The sequence below is a fragment of the Anopheles arabiensis genome, chromosome 3, assembly GCF_016920715.1.
Source record: "Anopheles arabiensis isolate DONGOLA chromosome 3, AaraD3, whole genome shotgun sequence".
Lineage (NCBI taxonomy): Eukaryota > Metazoa > Arthropoda > Insecta > Diptera > Culicidae > Anopheles > Anopheles arabiensis.
In genome coordinates, this window is record NC_053518.1 from 93752321 (window position 1) to 93775520 (window position 23200).

Consider the following 23200-nt stretch of genomic DNA (forward strand, 5'->3'; position numbering starts at 1 on the left):
ACTAATGCTTGAGTGCGTGACGAAGGCTACACTTTCTCTGTTTTGCTGCGTGGTGAAAGAAACGGCATCGGTGAAGAAGCCCGGCCCGGCCCGGCATCGTCAGTGCTTGTCAGTGCTTATCGTCCGTTCCTGTTGCATTAAAATCGTTGTGAGGCGACCGTTGTGTGAAGGGTAGATTAAATGGAGAATCGTGTGCGTGTATCGTAAATGAGTGGCAAACGGATAGACTCGAACACGGCATGGCATGAAGAGGATGGCTTAGCGTGTGGGTCCGTTGTTATTGCAGACAGTTTGTTGATTTGTAAATTGAATTAATTTAATGAAATGCTAAAGATTCTTGGTCAATGTAGCAGACAGCTTAAATCGCAAAGGAATTTAAATAATATCGCTTAACATGTTAATTTTGTAACGCAGATTGCATACTGTCAGGGGTTTTGATTGGAGTAGTTTTCCAGGCCATCGTTTTCATCATCTACAAACATAACAAAAGCCGGTACGTGTCACTATGTAGTTTAGAGGTAAATCACCAGCAAATTGCACGCTTCTAGCTTAGCTTAACTGCAAACGCTGCAACATCGATGGCACAGCTGCTACCCAGTTGGCCAATCGGTGCCAAGCTCTTCAATCAATTTCGTCCCAAATACCATACGCAAAGCAAAACATGGTCGAACACGGTGGGCATATGAAAAATAGCCTCAACCTATAACAATATTTGAATCGAGAGCAACGAAAAAAAAACAACATGCAAACTGCAGCGAAAAACTTCGTTAAGCTCCAATCCATGCACTAATGCCATCCTCGAGCGAACATTCAGGCGTACAATTTGAAGGAAAGACGAACAAAAAAATAGCATCTCGCTCCCTCTGCTCTCAGCTAGCCTTCCCAAACCGACATCAGCTTTTTTTTTTTTTTGTTTGGTTTGTTGCTGCTTCCTGTCTCATTTCCATTTCCTGCCAGCCGAAACCGAGTGAGGATTTTCGATGAGCGCGGGCGTGCACGTATGTGTGTGTGTATGTCTTTGTACGTTTTCTTTTTTTGTTTGCGGGCGAAACGTAATCCTCTGTGGGCTAATATTTACAATGCTGGATTTCTGTGCCCAAGTGCCGAAAAGCGGGGGGAAAAAAAAGAAAAAGCAACTGTCTCTCCCCATATGGCCCCGGTGGGTATGCGTAGCAGAGGAAGCAAAATACAACGCAAAAAACAGGCTCACACACATACATATACACCTTCGTGTGTGGGGTTATAGAATTTATCGTTCTTTTTTGGGCATGGGCCACGGCCACGAGATCCCATCACGCTGCGGCCCGCTTTTCTCGCTCTCTCTCTGGATGGCAAATGTGGATTTTAATTTAAAAACTCCCTGGCACACAACAACGCACGGGGGCATCGCTTCCGGCCCATCTGCTCTGATGCAGTCTGAGGGGGAAAATGAGAAGAAATAACAAAAATAAAAAAAAACTTCCCCCGACAATGGAATGGAAGGAGGGAGGCTTTATGTTTATGTGCTCGCAAGTAAAACGACGGCTTGGTGAAAATGGAAGGTTTTTGCATGAATTTTGCATCTTCTTCCATGGTGCTAGTGTGTGTGTGCTATCGTGCTGTGTTATTTCCGGTTAATCCAGATAATAATAGATCAGGAACAGTGGTTTCCGGTTTCCAGCAAAACTCTAAGGGGAAACGTTCCGTGTAATGTACGGGATGAGTAGTGGCGTTTAAGTGAGGTTAATTATCGTAGGAAAAATTGAAGGTTTGGTTGTGTTGATGCGATAAAGTGAAGTGAGTAGAACAAAATGAATTTAGATAAAAAATAAAATGGTAATTGTGCTTACAAACACACCACTCAGTGCATGAATTGAATAATTTCTCACTTTTCATTCCCATTCTTCTCTCTATCTCGTTCATAGCCCATTAAGAGCATATTAAACCCTACATAATTTATTGCATATCCTTTCATTTGCTACGTAATAAGAGCTTCTTTGTATTGTACGTCGTATCTCGACCGCATTTACACAGAAAATCGGAGATGAGCTCGACATTGAAGCGTTTAAATGCAAAAATTAAAATCGTTTCAAGGAACTGCTTCGGGGCAAACGGAAAGTGAAAGTTCTTTGCATAAAAGAGACGAAGAGAAAATCGTTCAGCTTCTTGGAAGTGTTTCAAGCACACTTTTGACTTCGCCTTATGAAAGAAACATCTTACTCATCATCTGAAACATTTTCGTAAGAATCAAACAGGACGGGATCAACCGTTTACATTTGTGTAGAACTCTGTTTGGAAGCACTTTTTTAAACACAGTTCCATTTGCATCGCCGGCCTAGATCATTGGCTCTCTTATTGATGGTGGAAATGGCTACTGCTTAAGCCAATCTACCATTTGGGACAGTTTCCTTCGCAGAAATCGTCTAGCTGGAAGCGGAGCAATATTATACATTAATTATGCGCAAACCGCCGGTATCTGCTTCGTGCCATTCGCTACGCAAAAGTTCTTATTGCTGCTGGCTGAGGTTTGAGTGGCTGGTTTCCTTGTGGAGTAACTCTGCCTCCTTCCCCCCTCCCCTGACGCTCCTTTACAAACGACAGAGTCCACTCGATTTAACAACTGCTTAACAGTGTCTGTCGATGGCTCCGGGCTAATCAACTTTCTGTTTAACTAGCGGCGGTACTTAAGCGGTTTTGAGATTATCAATATTATCAGATGCTTCTTTGTCTTATTTTTAATGAAAATGTTGGCCATTTCCGAGTACTAAAAGCATCATTGTTTAAAACATGGTAGAAGACGCTGTTTACCCACGAAAAATGTAAAATTAAAGGGTTCCCACCGAGAAAGCAAAATTATCCGAAGTTATAGCTTTACTACACTAAGCTTCAACGTGTTGCTGCATCCTCTCCAAAGGATAAAAGGTATAAAAATGCATTTCATGTAACTTGCAGCAATGGCTTTTCGTTCAGCACCAAAAAAAAAAAGAGCGATAAATCATTGTTCCTTTCAAACTAATCCATTGAAAACGCATTCTCGTTTCCGTGAAAATAATTTGTTTACACACGCTTGACTAGTTTTCTGCTCCGTTTACTCACCAGACGATGTGTAGCCCGGTTTGTAGGACAAATAAAAGCCCACCTCCCCACACCAGCAATGGTTTGCACCACGGATAAAAGCAGCGCGAAAGTTTCACCCGTCAAGGAATAAATCATTCTGCTTCCGGTCCTTTCCGGGCGTGAAAGTTGTGCGCCTTTCTATTCATTCACCTTCTCATTCATATGCCTGTGGAAAATATTCACTTTGTCGGTAAATACCCCGATCTCCAACGCACTCACCCTACCCGGCTGCAACGGGATAACGTGTCAGAACTTTTCGGTCGCATTTTATTTCCCGCTTCGATGTCCACGATCGCGGTTCTCCGTCCAAGGCAGGCGTCCGGACAACGGGTAGCGCTCGTTTCGATTTCGATCAAATGCAAAGCGGAAGCAGGCACCACACAAAACCTTGGCGAGTGTCGAACGGATGGGCAAAATCCAACGAGCATCGCCCATCTTTTACTGCCCATTCGCTCACGTTAATCTACCTGCCCGCATGCCAACGGCAGCGATCGCAGTGTTATTTCGAGGGACGCAAAGGGTCTTTGTAAAGTTTTACAACGCTACCGACCCCGAGAGCGAACGGTTGGGACAATTTGTTTCCAACCAGGGGCAGTGAAAAAAATCCCAGCCCAGGAACGGCAACCAGGCACCAGGCTGCTCCATCGTCGGTTCGACACGACACACCAGGCGGCTCCATCGGGAAATGACAGTAGCGGCGGTAACGCAACGATAGAACAATTCAACCGGCATGAGCTTAGCGCCACCCATCCCCATCGCAGACAGGAAAGGAGCGTTCCGTTCGCAAGAAATGTCCTTATATTCACTCTAACAAGAACGTGTCTGCGTGCTTGCATGCATGTGCGTGTGTGTTGAATGTGTGTAATATAATAGGTTTCCGGTTGAGAAAGTCCTCTGTTTTTGAAGGGATAAAACCGACAGCCTCACTAGTGCCGGCACACTGTTGCTTACAGTCACCCCCGTACGGGATAACAAACAAGCCGGAGCGAAGATAAACGAAGGTCAAAGCTGCTGTAGAAGACACACAAACACACACACACACACACACATAGAGCCAACTAGTCATCCACCGAGTGCAACGACAAAGAATGCTTTTGAGCGGTAGAAAATGAAAACTTTTCGCTCAAGGAAGCGCATGGTAGAAGGGAAACCGGGGTTCGGTTCAAGCAATGGGAAACTTTTCCACCCGGGCTCTGATGTAATCGAAGTTTGTTGTAAAAATTTCTAAAGTGAAAAATAGCAAAATAAGTGGCAAAGAAAGTGGAGACAGAATGGACATTGCGTGAGAGAGGGAGAGAAAAAAAACCCGAACGAACGATAGTGGCAAGATGATAATAGTTGTGCACTTTTATGGTGTTTGCGTGCAGTTTAAGAAAGCACTTGATTGAGGATGAAACTACGGACTATCGATGAGCAAATTTGTAGCTGCTAGTGTGGCAATTGTAGCTGATACAGTAAACAAGTCCATGTTGGTGACTTTACCACGGAATATGATGGTAATTTCCGCGAACTCATAGCAGCAAACAACTATAATCTGATATTTACCTGAAAATACATTCAATTTGAAATCGTTAGGAATACGATACATCTAACGAAACGATACCTATAATTATGACGAGAAGCTTCACAAAACTCTCCACGCTGCACATCATGTTTTCTACGAATAGTTGCGTCGGTACGGAAGCTCTGCGACCAGCACAGTGTTGCAACGCGAGTGCATGTACTCAAAATTCTTGGAATCAGCTCCACGCTCCATTAGAAGCGACGTGAGCGCCGTGGAAACCACACGCTGGCTCGGTGCACCGTTTGTCATCTGTCAGCTGCCAGCTTTGAATACCAAAACAACCTGTGACTCTACCTGCTCCAGCGTTGCTTCAGCAACGGCCTCCAGCAACAGCGAGCAGGCAGAGCGAGCAGGTGCTCGGCGAAAGCGGGCTAATACCGGTGGCCTGTTTCCGTCAATCTGTCACAATAAATATGCGATCACCGGTTGCAAATGCTAAGCATCAGCGCCCTGCTCGAGAGGATGAAATGCAATGCAAAAGGGCGTAAAAGGTTCCTCCCTCCCGGTGGGGGTTGGCGCAACCCCCAGCGGGCCGCGAGGAATCATTTCTCGCAAGCTGTTTGTAATCCACTCTTTGAACTGGTTTCCCCTTGTAGTTGTTTTCCTGCCAGCCTTTTTTTCTTGCATTTCTTTTCATCTTCCATTTCCTTATGTGCTCCCAATTGCCTTGAACTCTTCATGTTGCTACTTTAAAGAGCGTACCGCAAGAGCGTCAACCCGAGTCAACAGTGTTGTAGTCTTTGCTTGTTGGCGTTGGGTGCGTCAACAACGACACCACTTCGAGGGCCGGGCCGGGTCCTCGCCGAGTGCACCATTTCTAATGCACCTCAACGCGCAGCCCAGCCTGCTGTTTAATGCGATGGAAGTGTGCTCAAAACAACACGTCGGCTGCATAAGAAGCCACTTCAGACGGTGGGCGAGCATTTATAAATAGTGTTCGCTTGAGGTTGTGCTGGGGCGTCAAGTCCGCTTCACGTCCGTTGCACATTCACTTAAGCAGCGGCGTCCATTCAATGGTCAGGGTGAGGAAGGAAACATATTGGTGCCACATTCAGCATAACTAATTAGGTCTCACAACCCATCGTAGCTAGAGGGATCGCTTTATTCCCTGAAACGGGTTTAATAAAATTATTTCCATCCTACGAATGCGAATTAAAATGCGAAGTAAAATGTGCCACAAAACCTCACGTTCGTTTCACCGTCTACCTCATTCTAGTTTAAGCTCCAGTGGTTTGGAAAAGTGATGAAACTGTTTTCCGCAAAGCAACACCGCATCAACCATCCGGTGCGGGGCAAACAAGGCCGAGAAACCACCATTCTTCTTCATTTCCCGCCCGTCCGCAAACGAGCTTTCCAGCAAAACACGACAATCACATTTTGCACCCTGCAAACGAAACGAACCCTTTGGCCGGAAATAAAACTTCCACCAAACTAAGACGACGTGCCGTGCCCGCTCTCTCTCTCTCTCTCTGTTCCCCTGCTTCTATTCATTAGCATAATTTCATGCCTGCACACAGGGACACGCTCGGAATGTGTTTCCAATTACAAAACTCTGAGGCAGAAAGCAAATGCATTATGCATCAGCGAAACATAAACTCTCTCACATACGCGCGAAACACGTGTGAACAAAAAAAGCGCGCGAGAAAGAGAGAGAGAGAGAGAGAGAAAGAGAGAGAGAGAGAGAAAGAGAGCGAGAAAAAAAGCGCAATGCTGGCCCAGTTGATTACTGCACGATGACGACGGCAGCAAACGATGTGGCGTGTGTGTGTATGAGTCTTCATTACGATGCAGATAGTTTAATTAACTCATTTGTGATGCACACAACGCCTTGGCCGCGGGGATGGCACCTTTTTTCGGGACTGGTTGTGTTTGAGTTAATTTATGGAGCAGTAAATGGGCATGAGATACACTTAAACATATGATGAGGAAGGACTATTTGGAGGAGAAGATTGGCTCAAAACAAAAAAGAAACTCTTTAATAGAAAGGTAAATAAAGAGCATAAGCTTTATGATGGTTGATTATGAAGTATCAGTATGCGGCACACGTGCAGCTAAATCAAAAAGAAGATTTACTTTACAAACTAAATATTAACCATCACAAACAAGTTAGCTCAAAGCGTAATCTGCCGCCGATGATGCGCCTGGAAAACATGTCAATCCCGCCGCACACATGTCGCAGCGCATCGCGAAGTAAGAAAGCCCAACTTTGCTTCACACACACACACACACACACATGCTCCGTGGCACACATTTTTGCCATCCTTCCGGTAGAAGTTGATCCTTTCCCCTCGTGCTTCACACGCTCCACGGATGGAAAGTGTCGATAATGCTTTCCTCAAGTTTGCCCGTTCCCCTTCGCACTTCGCACAGCTCCGTTGCGACAGTGAATAAATCACACACTTACACACTCCCGCTTTTGTTTCTCCCTCTTCTTCCGCGCAACGCCAGCAGCAGCGAAAAACTTTCACTTTACGCGAGGAAAAATTAGTCCTTAGTCTCCGATTTGCGAACAATAATATATCACACGGTCGCGGTATCGTATCGGCAAAGCCCCGAGACACCAGACTGTGAGGCGCAAAGCGGGTAATGGGGAGGGTGATCGATCGGGAAGACGTGCAAACTTTGGCGTACGTCTTGATGGCTTAATCAATACACTTATCTCATCACACACGCACAGAGTTGAAATATGCTCTCGTTTTTCCTCGTAGGTAAGGGATTTTGCTATTTTGCTTCTTAAGGAATAAATAAAATTCCACTAGAAATTGAAAGTTTGTAAGTGATTGGAAAAGTTACCACCAGGCGACACGCTTGTCTGGGTACAGCAAACAACTCCTCTTTAAACGTTATTTGTGCGTGTGTAAACATACTGGCGAGTACAAATGCTACGGTAGGGCTGCATTAAATTGCACACTCTCTTTCCAGCTCACCGATTCGATTTAGCGGCTTGCAAAAACAAATTGCTCTCCCGAAGCTGGCTTTGATTAAGCCTCTAATAACCTGTCCCAATCACCACTGCCGTTGTTGCTTTTCCGGCCAAAATCTGAAAGCCAATTCCGGGCGATGTTTTTAATAAAAACTATTCGCTTCCTGCCCGTACTCACCACCTATTCTATCCACTTAAACTTGCATTGCAACGCGTGCAAACAATGCTGCCTGGCTTTCCAAATTTCCTGTACCGTACCGAAACACACGCACGCACCCACACACACACACACACACACACACACACACACACACACACACACACACACACACACACACACACACACACACACACACACACACACACACACACACACACATACACACACACACACATACACACACACACACACACACACACACACACACACACACACACACACACACGGGCAGGAAAGAAATGACAATTCAATTTATCCCATCCTCTAGCTCTATCTCGCACCTCACTGTTGGTGTTGTTGTTGTTGTTTGCCACGGTAGTTGGCCACAAAAGCGCCACCTCCTTGCCCTTTTCTGTAGTCCCGCTGGTGGCGCTGAATACGTGCATAAAACCATAAACATATGAATGGGAGTAAGCACCGTGCCGCCCCCAACGCTTCCTAGCACAGTGCGGTACACAAAAAGAAAGCATTCACACGCCGGCCAAACGCCCGTGCCAGCAACACATGACGCTTATGCATATGCAATAACACACGGGAAGCTCGTATACAGTGATGGTGAAAAAAAACACACACACACATACACACGGGACGAAACAGAGCGATCAGAATGAAACCTTCCCCGAAAACGGCATCAACTTTTCGCCCGCAAACACGCTCGCGTTCCTCCTCCCCCCCTCCCCATTTTCCCAACATCCAAACGGTGGCTGGGTGCCGATGGAGCTTAGCTTTTTAGTAAAATTTTAATAAACGTCATACCAATCCGTTGCCCCGGCATTGAGCGTGTACGAAAGGGCAGACACCCAACAGGGATTCAAAGGGGAGGATTCGGAAGGGACACGCAGGATGGGAGGAGTGTGTATCAAACGTCCCGAATGTGCAGATCGCGAACAGTGAACGCATACGCGGGGAACATCATACAAGGGTTTTGCGGTGAGAAGTTGTGTGTTATTGTGAGAAGCTGGCAGTGAGAATCGATGAGTGAGGGCAGGCCACTGAGACGGTGAGCACGCGTGTAATTTATTGCCGTTGAATATAGTTTCCAAACGATTATTAACATTTACTGGGTGGAATAATTTGTAGAATTTCACTTCATTCTTGTTAAGCATTTAGATTGCATACTACACGGCAAAGTCTATATTGCAAAGTAACAAAGTATGCAACCTGCATAGCATGGCGTCCACTGTTGCGCCTGCAGTGTATGCAATCTACATTACTTTGTGTATGAAAACGTTTGTGTTTTGAGCGCATTACTTTCCGTTTTTATTTACACTGCACAAAAACATCGAAAGCAAATATTATCCCGCTCGAATGCAGCGCAATTGCTAGCCCAGCTATAGCGTAGCTTATCTTCTAATGCAATTTTGCCACATTTTATTGTGTCACTTTTTTCCCCCGAAACCAGAAATGCGTCCATGACAGGCAGCATTAGGGCCAGGGTTTTTTTTAAATGCTATCTTCCGTGCTCCCCCTACAACACGATGCTGCATAAAAAACTGCGAAGCAATAGCATCATAATAAAGCTGCATGCTCTTCGTGTGCTCACCAAGCTGAGTGCCCTGCTAGCGTCCCATTCGTAGAAGAAAAAAAAACATACACTCAAGCTGGCTTGAAAGTGAGGCAAATTTTGCGTGAAATCCGATTTCAGCCCTGCTCGTGGTTGGAACTCACGAGAGCGAAACCGCGCGCACGAGCCGGTACCGAAGCGATTGGAGCTCACGCAGCATCCCGTGATGGTAGCGGCAGCAGCGAGGCCTTGCACAGCACTCTGGCGAAGACAGTTTATTTCGGAACGCGCAAGGAATCGCTCGTGTTCGTGTCGGATAGTGAAGCAAACATTTTTGCACCATCAACAAAGCGTGGCCGCCGCAGTAAGCGTGAATTTATTGTTTCGCTTTTGCGTGGAGCAGTGAACGATTGTGCTGTGGTGGTGGTGGTGGTTTTGGTGGGTATTTGCGTGTGACGTGCGTAGTACAGTGAAGTTGAAATGTGTCCCTAAGAAGATTCGTACAAAATGGAGCATAAATTAGCACACTATGTAGCGTGGTTTGCAACCTTTTGATTAAAGAGTTAGTGCGAAAGAGTCAGCAAAAGCAGGGCAGCATATAAATGGGCAAATTGCGCGTATGTGCTTGAAGATTATCACGCTCCACCATCTCAAGCCGAACGACGAAAGCCGCGCGATCCGTGTTTGCATGCTCAACGGTTGCGTGGTTCTGTGTGTGTGTGTGCGCGAGTCAGTTTAAACAAACGGAAACAAAACGGCTAGACATCGTGTGACGTGTGGTAAATGCAAAATCGCATACGCGATACTGTGCCGCTGATAGTGTGGTTTGGCCTGTGTCCGGTACGGCAATCAGATGCCCTCCCAGCTGGCAACACTGCCACGGAGCGGGTCGCCGCCGCTTCCTATCAACTGTGGCGCAAAATAAGTGACCACAGCAAGCGAAAAAAAAGTTAATCTTCTCGCGTAGTGTTTGGGGGGAGAGCTGGCGGTTCTAGTGAATTCAAGTGTGTCTGTGTTTGTGTGCAATTGTAAATTGTTGTACGATAAGAAGCATTTCGAGCGAGAGGTGACTTAAAATAGCAACGCAAAAAAAAAACCACAACAAAAAAGCATCGTGTGTTTTGAGTGCAGTGTGTACTGAGACGGGATGTGAAGCGTGTGATAACACATTTTTCGGGAGCGTAGAGGATGCTGCAAATGCGCACAAAGGATTAACCAGCACGATGCGATGTATTTGTACAGCGTTCTCCCCCCTTTCTCCCAAATTGTTACAACAAACTCAACTAACGCCTTGAAACTGTATACCATTGAACGTGACCTCCATCCCTGAACGCAGCGCTTTTCTCGCCGAATCGAACGCAAAGTCGTTTCGTATCGATGCGCAACACGCTTACACACACTGTATGCGACCTTGATTTAGGGTGACGGAGGTGGTGGTGGGCGAAGAGATGTATAAATAAATCTTCACCTTCACCCTTCTATTTCCATTCCCCTCGTTGCCTTCCACAAGCGTAAGCGCTCCCGGTTTTTTTTTTTGTAATTGTTTTGCTGCGCGCATCGAACCCGGTGCCGTCCGTTTGACGGCTGGGAAGCACGGCATGCGCAGCATAACTTCACGCGTGCACGCACGTGGACACGCGGGCACAAACGTAACAGCTCGTGCGCGCGGTTTGTTTCTTGCGCGCGTGGATGTCAATGAAATGTGATATCGATATGCAACACGAAAAGCATCAATTACTCGAGAGGAAGTGGTCAATTTAAAGCGACAGCTATCCCTGATATTGATCCGCTTTTGCGTGCAATTGATGCGGCGACCTTTTGGAAGGTGATAACTGTTAACACCTAACCGGTCGTTTGGCGTTTTAAACATCCTTCAATTAGCGGCAATTAATGGCATCCCATCGCTGGGTGGTATAATATTTCGCGCACGATTAAATCGAAAGCAATTTACATGTTTGAAGGGCAGCTGTGCCAAGGTCAGCTGTACTCAAGCTTTCATCAAAATTGATCGTCATTTTTCCGCATTGCGGTTTACCCGTCCAGTGGGAACCGGCCACCATTGCAATCTTAATCCAGCCGATGGTGCTCCAGTTCCGTGCACACCCATAAAGCATTAAAAACAATTTATCAAACCGGTCAGTCCGGTACGATAAATGCCTTGTGGGGGAGTGGTATTCAACGGCTATTGCCTCAATCATGTCTACCCCGAAGATGATTCCGGTAGCATTTTACGGCTGCCTGCAATGAGCTTTTTTTCTTCTTTTTCAGTAGCAAAATATATACTCTACAATACCCACCCACTATGGTGGCGTCTCGAAAATTGGAACTTTTCTGCAGAGAGAGACATAGCAATACACACACACATACACCGAAAAAAAGAAGCAGAAAGATGCCATTATTCTTCTGCGGCCCGGAGCTCCAACTGTACCGGATAGAGAGACCGGGCCGGGCCAGTTTTATTGTCCACTTTGTTGCGATTTGCTTAATTGCTATCGCAAGGGCTTCACCAGCACAGCACAATGTCTGACCAAGGACAGGCTTTTTGCCCCTCCTTTCCTCTCGTTCTGCTCCTCCTGCGCCGTCTAAAGGTGTCCCTATTTGGAGGAAATTAGGGGCCCGGACTGCCGGTCCTGCGCCCGTGGGGTTCCCACCCTCAGGTTTTCCATTTATCAGCATCATTTTCCATGCGGGTGGGGCAACCCGAAACAAAACTAAACCGGAACAAGCACGGAGAGGTATGGGAACAACAAAAAAAAGATGAACACACACACACACACACACAATGTTGTCCTTCATAAAGCCCTTTTCTCGAGCGAGAAGCAAGCAAAACGAAAAACAATAATGGTTTTGCATTAGGTCAAACGGTTTAGTCTTTGTTTTGTCCAGCCGTACTGGGGGGGCGGCGGTATTAGGGTGGGTTTGTAGTAGGTGTAGGAAGGGAAGGCTAACAAGCACACTAATAAAAAGAAACTAATAAAAGTTGTCCGCACAGCGAAACACACTAAAGCTAATTGAGCATTTTGTGCTTGTATGTGTTTGTGTGTCGATGGGTGCACACTTTAGCAAAATTGAAAGTGAATTGAAATGTGTTTTACGTTCATTTGCGTGCCAGTTTTGGGGTGTTGGGATGCTTTTCCCCGGACGCTTGAGTCCAACCACAATTTACTGTAATGCTCACACACTCCAACACTGAAGTCCGTGCGACTCACAGTCGGAAGCCATTATTTTGCTCACTCACACCACACCACGCTGCAAAGTTTAAGGCGCTTTCCACAGCTTCCCATTTTCCCAGAGGCGCGCAACAGTGTCGCCGGAATCGAAGGAGGAAAATTAAAAGTGCAAACAGCGCACGGACGATGGGGGAAAAAACACAGCAAGGAGACGAACATTACTACCACTACCATGTCCAAACAAATCGCGTTTGGTGTGGGAGCGAAGGCGGAAAGGTCGGAAGACGAGGGCATGGCGAAGGGAAGGATAAAAGTGTGACTGTTTGTAAATAAACAGAAAACAACACGCAACGTCAACACCGCGTCAATTTGGGGGAAGAGGAGGACGCGCGCGTGTGCTGTCACCTGAGTGGATGAAAGGTTCCTCGCTTCCATCCAGTCACGTGCACTGCGTGAAGGAAGGAGCACAAGGAATAGCGGGGAAGGAGGAAAAGTGCTCCAAGACACAAGCACTACCACGAACTTTGGGTTGATAAATGCCTCGGGGTGTAGGACACCCCGGTAGGAGGTGAATTTCCGGCAGGTTTTGGAGCAGCGAGTGTGGCAAATGAAGAGCGCAAGAGAGCGTCTCGTTGGGCGATTGTTGATTGTGTAATGGAAATGGTGCCAGAGATAGGTTATTTTTTGTTGGTTTGTGGATGCTTCTGCTGGCCCGCTGATGATAAAATACTATCTTGTCGGACGCTGCGAGCCGGTCATCCTGTAAATTCAATGTTTGTGATAGCTTTTAAGAGCAGCGCCACAAAGAAAATAGAGCCATTGTTGGTTTTTGGTGCCCCGTTTCGTGTCTAGCGTCGAGGGCTGTTCGTTCAAGTGGAATAAAGCTTCGTTTTGTGTGTTTCAAAGTAGAAGATTTTTTCCCCGAAATGCTTCAAAAACACTTTACAGATTGTCGTCCTTCAATGCAGTCTAGCACAGGACAGGAATAATGGGGTTAGGTCTTAGGCAAACCATAAAGTATGTCGTTTTAAGTTGTAATTTCCGTACTAAATCTCTGACACGTGTCTCATGACATACAGTTTACCATCAAAGATCCTCACTTCATGTCAAAATTCTACCAAAAAGGCAACACATTCCCAATCTTGCTGTTGTGACTGATCGTCCCAAAATTGTAATGCACGTGTTGGTCTGCATTGTTCTGAAATTCATACCGAACAAAACTCACCATACATGCGAAAACCACGAGCAACAGACACCTTTTGCGTCCTTTTTCCCCCGCATAAAACATTCATCAAAACGGACGCCACGTATGGGATGGTCAGACACCGATTCATCAATAAAATATTTCGCATGAAATGGATCTCCACAAGGACAATGCTCCTTACTGGCTCCTTGGTGTCCTTGGGCGATGCGGGTGTGAGTATTTTCTTATCAAACTTAGTCCAGCCCAGACACATCCAGTTGGTGAATTTCGATCCCAACCAGCTCGCTGCTGGCAAAAAAAAGGTATTCATCGGTCTTTACTTTTGCCTCATGCTCATCTTTCGCTCCAATGTTTGGAACTTATCGGAGATGAACTTTGGAAGGGCAAAAAAAGGTTGCAGCTTATACAAAAAAGATGTGCAAACTTCACACACACACATACACAGTAAGCTCCCTCCCCTATCGGTAAAGCTGCTTAGTGGCGTAACGATTACTTCGAGAACTTGGGGCGTAAAGTCTCACCAGGGAGAAGATTCCACACCAGGCGGCCATTTCTGGAACTATCTGGCGTGATATCACAAGGGGACTTTGGTGTGAAGGGGGCTTTTCCGTGGGGCGCGCTCCAAGGATGATTTTCTGCGGCTCACCGAAGCTCATCATCTATCATGCATTACAACGAGGGATGGTCGCCCAACGCAATCTCGCCCATAACCATTCGCGGGCGCATAATTTATCTAATTATCACTAAAGCTTGCTACAAACGGGGGAGCAGAGTTGCAAGCTCTAGACGAAGGAAGGAGGACAGGAATAATCGCTCCACCGCAGCATTAATCTAATTAGCTTAGCGGCCAGAAATGCCGCAACGTGTGGCCAACAACAAAAAGACGCCCCAAACAGAGCAGCCACGCTTCCACTAATCTGCGCTTAATGTCTTTGTAAACAGTTTGCGGTAGTTGAAAATTTAGTTTCCCTCGTCTCTCTGTGATGGTTTCAGATTACAGGATCAGTTTGCATCGCTAAGAAAGTGTGCAATTCCAATCAGCCTTCACCGCAGACGTGTCAGAAAAAGATGAAATCAACCGATTTGTGGTTATGTGTTATGAATAACTTTAACAACCATCGAGAGCCCTGGATGTACTGGGATCACATTATTTGCTGGCGTTTCCAGCAATGTTTACATACACTCAGAGCAACCGCAATCGACATACAAAAAAGGAGGAAAAAGTGCAGGATGGGAGAGTGAATATCTGTCGATGAAATATTTATTGAATAACGCCACGGGAAGCAGCTGCATCCAACGGTGAGGCAAGACATCACGCCAAGGCACAGGAAGCAATATTCATTCACAGGACTACATTCTGTGCCGAGGGGCGTTCCGGGAACGTTTTCTTATTGTGCAACGCTGCGTCAGGCATTGCCACCGGGTGGCACAGGAACAGATGCCCACCAACGGAGGGCAAAAAAAACGGCAAGCTTTCCAATCAACATGCAGCCGTTGGTGCAGTCGGGTGAAAAAGTGCTGCCACAGTGCTGATCACTAGTACGCTTAGGTTCGATATTGCTTCCGGGATGGGGTAGAGGAATTTGGAACCGGAATCGAACGGGTTTATCATAGCAACAGCATCAACTCTGGTGCCGTAGCAGCCATTGGGTTGAGATTTATGCGAATCGGAAATTTACAGCAATAAAGCCACACATTATTTTGCAACGTGTTGTTTGTTGACTCAAACACAGAGGCGTGGGCCGATCAATCGTAGCAACACGAGCTCCCAACGTTCGCTGCAGTAGCAATACACACATGTCACGGCATGGACGCGCCGAGATTAATGCCACTGCTCTCAAGGTGGTGGAATTTACTCGAATTGACCATCATGCTCGTACCAACACCAGCCTTCAAGGCTGTTTACGAGCCCCGTTGTTTGGCCCGTTGCCAGTACGTGTATGTTCAATACATGTCAGTCGCAGACTCGCACAACGCTGATAACCTATCGACCGGGACCGGGGTCCGTTCCCAACACTTTTCGCTACGGCCGCGCTACGGCCAATCTATTCCCATTTCCAGCTGCGATGCTCCGATCCGTGCCGTGAGTGTGCTGGAAATTTCGTGGAGCACGCGAGCGCTTTCTGGAAAGGTGGAAATGCATTACAGATTGATTTGACGTTGCAGCAAACGTGACGGGCGACGGGTAGAGCACATTCTCGTGCTGGTTGCATTTGCACCAAAGTTTGCTGTATCATGGTGGAATAACGATGGTCTTTTGTGCAAAAGGATAATGATATTTCTTGAAACCAATAACAAATTTCAGCCTTAAACTATGCAATCCGTAGGACAAATGTCATTGTATAAGCTTTCTAATAATTTTGTGAATATCGTTTAAATAATACTACGTAAGAACCTTGAATACATCTTCAAAGCATCAAATATTTGAAGTCCTGTATATTTCCATCCCCATTTAGGACTCTGTGTTAATCCAGTGTTAATCGTCAACCGAGTACACCATTTGCTGCGCCTGAATGTAGGCAGTGCACCCACAATTAAGCTACCGAAAAACAAAATACAGACACACACAATGCGCTCCATACGAAGGAGATCCCCGTGTCGACTGCTAACCAGCGCCTTCGTCCTGCTGCCCCTGTTACTGCTGCTGCTCGACGGTACCCAGCTCGCCCGGGCCCTCCGTTGCGACCGCTCGCCCGAAGGTTCCGGGGCCAACAAATCGCCCGCCGATGGACGCTTTCGGCTGCGCATTTCGGGCAACCCGGAGAAGTACGTGCCCGGCGAATCGTACACCAGTGAGTATTGTCATAAGAGTTTTGTGTTTCTCGCTGTCCTTTTTTCCCTCCTTTCCGCTTATTTCCGCTTCATTTCCGACCGACTGTCACTGTCAGATGGACAGGCGGGCGCCGTTTTCTCTCCCTCCCATCTATACGCTGCAAAATGTCATAAATCCTTATTTCGGGAGCCATCGAGCCACGGCGCACCCGCGCACCAAATTCAATTATCGATCCGAGAACGTTTTTCGGTAATCATCATCATTACGGGGACGCGAGCAAAGGGGTCTGGTCGCCGCTTTATGGCCCTGGATTACCCACCCGCGGGCCATTTCGCTGTCCGGCGAGTGCGGCAAAGTGAAGCTTTTACATCGTTTACTTTTCGATTATCACCACATCCACCATCCGCGCTGTCCAGGGTACGTCCAGCACGGGTGGAAGGATTAAGCCCCCTGTCTCACACGAAATCCAATTCCCTCGCTAACCCAGCATGCGCCTGATGGTTCCATTTATCTTCTCCATCTTTCGCTTCCTACACGTTCCAATCTAAAATCAAACCGAATTAATAGAGAAAAGCCATCCGGGCGAAACGAGCGAGAAACCACTCGTACGCCCTCGGAGGTTCAAGTGTCAATATTGGATTCTGCATCCGTTATTGAGGGCTCGAGAAGGCAAGATGCAAGCCGGTCCAAACAGAAAGTGGAAGGCCCATGTTCTACATTTCGATTTCGGTGCGCCCGGAAAGGGGAATGGGCAAATCCCGAAAAAGCTTCACTCGTTATCTGGACTTACGGATCGGGTCTTTTGCTTTCACTCTGCTCCGGAAAGCGTAGCCTTTACCCGGAGCTTACACTCCTGGACCGTGTGTAAACATTCTGGAAAGAATGAAAAAAAAAAACACGGAAGTGGGCAGGCACACATACATAACTGGAAGGCGTCCGATGGTACGAATTCATGTTAATAGCACTGCTTTTCTGCTCCTGGAATGGAATTCTCACTCTACTCTGTTGTAGTGTCGACCTAATTGACAATTTAAAATCATGACCACATCGTACCACATAGTAGCATCGGGCATTATCTTCGAGCAAAAATCGATCGAATAAAGGAACGCATTAAAAAGAAAGCCCATACAGCAGGACACTGGAACATGGATTCATAACGATTTCCTATCCAGCAATTCAGCCCTCCCAATCCCAATGTTCGCCCAAAGTCGGAAGCGAACCGTTTGCGTCCTGTGTTGGTGCGTTCGTCGATGTCAAAGCATAATGTAATTAGCAGAAAATATTAAACCTTCCCCACGCCTGTGCAGCGTCCTGTCAATGATTGGCGTGACCGTTGAGAGGATTATTGAACGATGCGGGATCGAGTCGTAGGGATGAAAGCGAAAATTGCATTACATAAAATTAATACCACCCTCGGTCCCGAGCTATCCGGCTTGCTCCCTTAGGTCCTCCCTGTCCCGTATCATCGCTCTCTTTTGTGGTTTCTGTGCCACGATATCTTCCGGGAAGAGGGAGTACGGTGCTTACGGCGGTGTATTGTGTCGCATTATTGAACTTTGTCCTTGTGCTTGAAACGCTCGACCGTACCCCGGCTGCTGTTACTGACGACCTTTGGGGACTTTCCAATACCCGATTCCTCGGGCAAAACCGAACCACAACATCATTCGCATTGCTCGTACAGGGAACCAGCGGGAGTCGAAAGAGCAGCCCAAGCTCGAAGGAAGAAGATTGAATTGTTAATTTCACCTGCATATCCATTGACCCTGTGCTTTGTTCTTCGGCCCGTGTTCTCCCCCTTCTTTCCCTGTAGTAAGTCTCGTCGGAATCCGGTCGATGCAGGTACCGCACAAGTTTTCCGGCTTCTTCCTCGCGGCCGAGAAGGACTTTTCGCTGGTGCGCGGTGACGCAGCGCCGTCGGGCGTGCACAACGTTGGCACCTTCCAGCTGTCGGGCGATGCGCTGACCAAGTTCAGCGAGCGCTGCCCGAACGCGGTCACACAGACGAACTCGCTGCCGAAGAGCGAAATCCAGGTGAACTGGGTGGCGCCGCCGGCCGGCAGCGGTTGCATCGCGATCCGCGCGACGGTCGTGGAGCACCGGGACGTCTGGTACATGGACGATGGGCCGCTGAGCAAGATTTTCTGCGAGGACGAGGCCGACTCGGTCGACACGCAGCCGCCGGTGCTGAAGGAATGTTGCGCCTGCGACGAGGCCAAGTACGAGCTGACGTTCGAGGGGCTCTGGTCGCGACACACGCATCCGAAGGACTTCCCGTCGAACGGGTGGCTGACGCGGTTCAGCGACGTTATCGGCGCATCGCACACGGTCGACTATCGGTTCTGGGAGTATGGGCAGGTGGCGAGCGAAGGATTGAAGCAGGTGGCGGAGCACGGTTCCACCCGGATGCTGGAGAGTGAGCTTAAAAATCAGGTAAGTGTAGGGGAATCGGATCGAAATGCATGGCTCCAAGTTGATGATGTGTGAAGTGAGTTCTCATGATGGTGGGGGTTTCCTTTTCCTTTTCCAGAGCGATAAGATCCGAACCATTATCAAAGCGCGCGGTATCTCCTACCCCAACGTGACCGGGAAAACGTTTGCCGTGTTCCGTGTCGACTCGAATCACCATCTGGTGTCGATTGTATCGATGCTGGACCCGTCCCCCGACTGGATCGTCGGTGTGTCCGGGCTCGAGCTGTGTCTTACCAACTGCTCCTGGATCGAGAACAAAATCCTCAACCTGTACCCGTGGGACGCCGGCACCGACAGTGGCCCGACGTACATCTCGCCCGACCAGCCGACCAATCCACCGGAAGTGATCCGACGCATCAAGTCCAACTACCCGAACGATCCGCGCTCACCGTTCTACGATCCATCCGGGACGGAGATGAAACCGCTCGCCCGTATCTATCTGTCCCGCCAGCGGCTGTACGAGAAGAACTGTGACGCGGATAATGAAGAGGAGAACGAAACGAAGCAGGCCTGTGAAACGGAATCGTGGTCCGATTGGACGGATTGCAGTTCGCGCTGTGGAAAGGGCAAGCAGACGCGTCGCCGCATCTACAAGCATCCGATGAAGGCGAAGCAGGCAGAGTGCAAGAAGAAACTGTTCGACAGGCGCCCGTGCGTCGGTACGGATCGCGATTGCGACTACAACAGCCAGGAGATTGAGGAAGCGTACCAGAGCGACCCGGAGTGTGAGGTGACCGAGTGGGGCCCGTGGAGTGAGTGCAGCTCGCCGTGCGGCAAGGGCAACAAGACACGCTCCCGGAAGTACAAGAAGAAGGGCGCTCGGAAGAAGTGTGAACGGCTACCGAACCCGCCAATGCTGCAGCAGACCGTGCCGTGCGATGAGGACTGTGGAGGTGACATTTCGCAACCTGTCCTGAGCTCGGATGTAACTATCAAAACGATGGCGTGTCGGTGGGGAAGGTATGTGAAATGCTAACCCTTTTTCTTCTTCTTCTTCCCTCTCGTGTCGTTTATTGCAGATCAATCCCAAGTGCAAAATGACGCAGTGGTCTGAGTGGAGTCCGTGCAGTGTGACGTGTGGGTTGGGCCGTAAAATGCGTACCCGCATGCCCATCAACAAGAGCATGAGGACGCACCACAAGCGGTTCGTAAACTACTACATGACGCGCCGGCGGATGACGGCATTGGATGAGGACGAGGACAGCGAGGAGGAGGATATGGGTGATGACAACGATCTGCACATTACCGACCAGAACGATCCGTGCTACGGGGTGGAGACGGTGGAGGAAGTTACTTGCGGTCATGATTTGCCCCCGTGCGATGGACTCTATGGAGTGCCAGGTAGGTGTGAGTTTGGGCGCAGCGACCAGAACTGGTGTTGGTTTGATATCAATGCTTGGGTTTGTATGGGAGTATGAACAGATTAATGTCCGGTTAAGGCCCATGAATAGTTCCAGGGCCGTTATGAATGAAATAACTGTTCCATCACTATTATGAATCAATCACGAAAATGAATTCAGAATCAGAATAAGAACCAACTCGAGAACCGAAATGGGTTATGTATCAGTTCCAAGACCAGATTGGATTTCTAAGCCTAAAACCGGAAAATGATCCAAGATCCGTCTCAGAACCGTTTTGAAGTTCCAGCAAAGGATTGGGTTTGGAAGTGTGTTGGATAACCGTTCTAGAGTAGAAAAAGATCCAGGAATAGTTCCAGGATAACAATAGAATCAGTATCAGTTCTTGGGGAGGAATGTTTTTCAACTGTTTCAAGCCCGGTATCGATTTTGAATCAGTTCCAGAGATCAGCTTTTGATCAATTCTAAGACCGCTATTGTTTTGACACCAGTTCCATCACTGACATTGGTTAGCTGTTCCTTCCATGATCGAAATGTGTCCGAGATCAGTTTAAGCACCAAACGGATTCCAAAATAATCCTGGAGATATCTCAGAATTGACTTGCATAGTCTTGTAATTGGTCCAAATTAACTAGTTCACTGAAACTAAACATCTGGCCCTAACATATTGAATGTCTTCATCTCCCTGATAGAGCTCTGTTTCCTGGAACCGAAACCGGGCAATTGTCGCGACTCCCAGACACGCTGGTACTTCGATAGCGATAAGAACGACTGCTCGATCCTTTTCTTCACTGGATGCGGTGGCAACAACAACAACTTTATGTCCCGCGAGGACTGTTTGGATACGTGCAGTAAAGGTAAGGTGTTACAAAATGACAACCCCAACGGTGCTTGATACGCTTGAAATGACCGGGTTTTCGTTTGTTCTTTGCGCTTCCCGTTCCGACAGATCGTAAATTTACCAACATTCCCATACGGGACCAGATCAGCACGAACAGTGCGGGCGGTGGTTCCGACTACGGCTCGGACCTGAAGCAGGACTGCAAGACGTCACACTGGAAGCGGGGCCCGTGCAACGCGACCTGCGGCGAAGGCTTCCGCGTGAAGAGTCGCACAATTCTGGTAAGACTAGCCACGAGCACGACCGTGGTGCATGCTGAAATTTAACGCACTTTTGCATTCCATGTACGTTCCTTCTTTGACACGCACGCACAGGTGCATCCGTCGAACGGTGGCCAGCGATGTCCGCGGAAGCTGCGCAAGGTCGAGCGGTGCTTCGTGCACTGCGACTCGTCCCGCCACGACACGAATCCCTCGTGGGGCCCCAGCACCCGCTACGAGCCGGAACCGATCGAGTGCGAGTACTCGGCCTGGTCCGCGTGGTCACCGTGCAGCAAGACCTGCGGCGACTATGCCGTGCAGCAGCGCACCCGCTACGTGCTCAATCCCGAGAACGCTCGGTTCTGTCCGCACCGGCTCGAGGAGCGGAAATGTGATATCATGCCTTGCCTGTTGGGCAAATAGAGCCGAGCCGGTTTGGACCCAGGTGCCAATGGTGGCGCGGTCGTCCGACGACGATGATGCAAAACTCGTGCAGGACAGTCGTGGCCCGTTAGATTTATTTCCGCTCACTCGCGCTACGTATATATGTGTGTAGTGTGTGTATGTGTACATCGTACGGCCGTGGGTTGGGTTAGAGAGTGTTAGGAGAAGCACCAAAAAAGATGGAAGTGATGACTCGAACGCGACAGGAAGCAGAAATGTGGTCGCTCTGTTGCATCGTTTTTTGTGCACCCTGTTTCCCGATACATCTCATCGATTGCATCGATATTTTATGTATCTATATAGTTTTTTGTTTTGTTTTATTATTCCTCACCCCCCTTTGAGTTGTCGGACATCCCAATCCGACATTGATGAATGAAGCGCAGCTGCGCCGTCGTGGAACGTGACGGGAAAGCAGAAGCTAGTGGCGCTCGAAACCCTTCCGGCTGAAACCAAACATAAATCTAACCACGGTGTGTTTTGGTATCAGTGTGAGGTTCTTTTTTGTAACGAAAGTGGTATTAGTTTATGGAGTTGAAGGATTAAAAGCAGAACGAACACACAATCTAGACATTAAACACAACAAAAACCACACACGAGATGGGCAAAACGAGATATAAAGGGGGGGAGAGAGAGTTAGGTCCAATATTAGTACACAACTGAACGCACTAACATGAACACAAACACATTCACACACACACACGGACGCAGGTGAAACAGCAGTGTACTATCAGTAGACCGAGCACATTGGTAAGCTCACCGGCCCCAGATCCTGGGCCGATGATTGCACCGAGCTTTGCATTTTACAGCGCGTTCAGAGCGTGTGCCCGCCGTTAGTGCGACGCAGTGCGAAAGCGATTTGTATGTACGTTTGATGATATTATGATTGAGTGGAAACAAGCGAGCGAAAGAGGGTTGCACAATCTGAATGACAAATAATTAAATGCAAACATCATGTATCCTTCTAATAATGCGATCAAATAAATTGGAGTACAGTAGCGGTAGCGTTAGTATATTGTTCTGTTTTTCACTGATGTGCTGTGTGTTCAATAGAATTCCAGGAAAAGCACGCATAGCTTATGAGTAAGTATCAAAGAGCGAAACCTTTCTGCCACGGGAATCACGGGAAATACAGCGTCATATGACTGTCCTCAGTAGCTCTCTGTTAATTTGTACTGAAAAGCACAGTTGGTAAATTTCTGAGAATGTTCTCTGAGAAGCATGCTTGTTTTTAGTTCATAGATTGCATAGCTGTAGGGGTTAGAACTCTTTAAAATGTGTTTTTAGTACATACATTGCATAACTTTAGGGGTTTCAGGGTTTCTTTTCAGTATTTCCCTAATAAAGTATATTGAAAACTATCCTGATTCTCTTATC

At 47.8% G+C, this 23200-nt stretch overlaps 1 protein-coding gene across 2 annotated transcripts; it reads left to right on the forward strand.

Moving 5' to 3' along the window:
* Positions 1 to 9568: 9568 nt before the first annotated feature.
* Positions 9569 to 22836, forward strand: LOC120900773 (spondin-1). Of its 2 annotated transcripts, none has more exons than XM_040308226.1 (8): positions 9569 to 9745; positions 16138 to 16473; positions 18265 to 18884; positions 18982 to 19848; positions 19943 to 20264; positions 20974 to 21138; positions 21231 to 21403; positions 21497 to 22836. In XM_040308226.1, exons 2-8 carry the CDS (start codon positions 16251 to 16253, stop codon positions 21803 to 21805), a joined length of 2679 nt encoding a protein of 892 aa, XP_040164160.1. In that variant the 5' UTR covers positions 9569 to 9745; positions 16138 to 16250; the 3' UTR covers positions 21806 to 22836. The 2 variants fall into 2 exon arrangements, with proteins under 2 accessions (XP_040164160.1, XP_040164161.1); XM_040308227.1 differs by having other exon boundaries at positions 9571 to 9671.
* Positions 22837 to 23200: the final 364 nt, after the last annotated feature.

Coding starts and splice junctions, on each gene's coding strand:
- LOC120900773 (XM_040308226.1), top strand. CDS start 16,251: ATGCGCTCCATACGAAGGAGATCCCCGTGTCGACTGCTAACCAGCGCC. Junction 18,885..18,981: donor AGAGTGAGCTTAAAAATCAG/GTAAGTGTAGGG, acceptor TTCCTTTTCCAG/AGCGATAAGATCCGAACCAT. Junction 21,139..21,230: donor TTTGGATACGTGCAGTAAAG/GTAAGGTGTTAC, acceptor CCGTTCCGACAG/ATCGTAAATTTACCAACATT.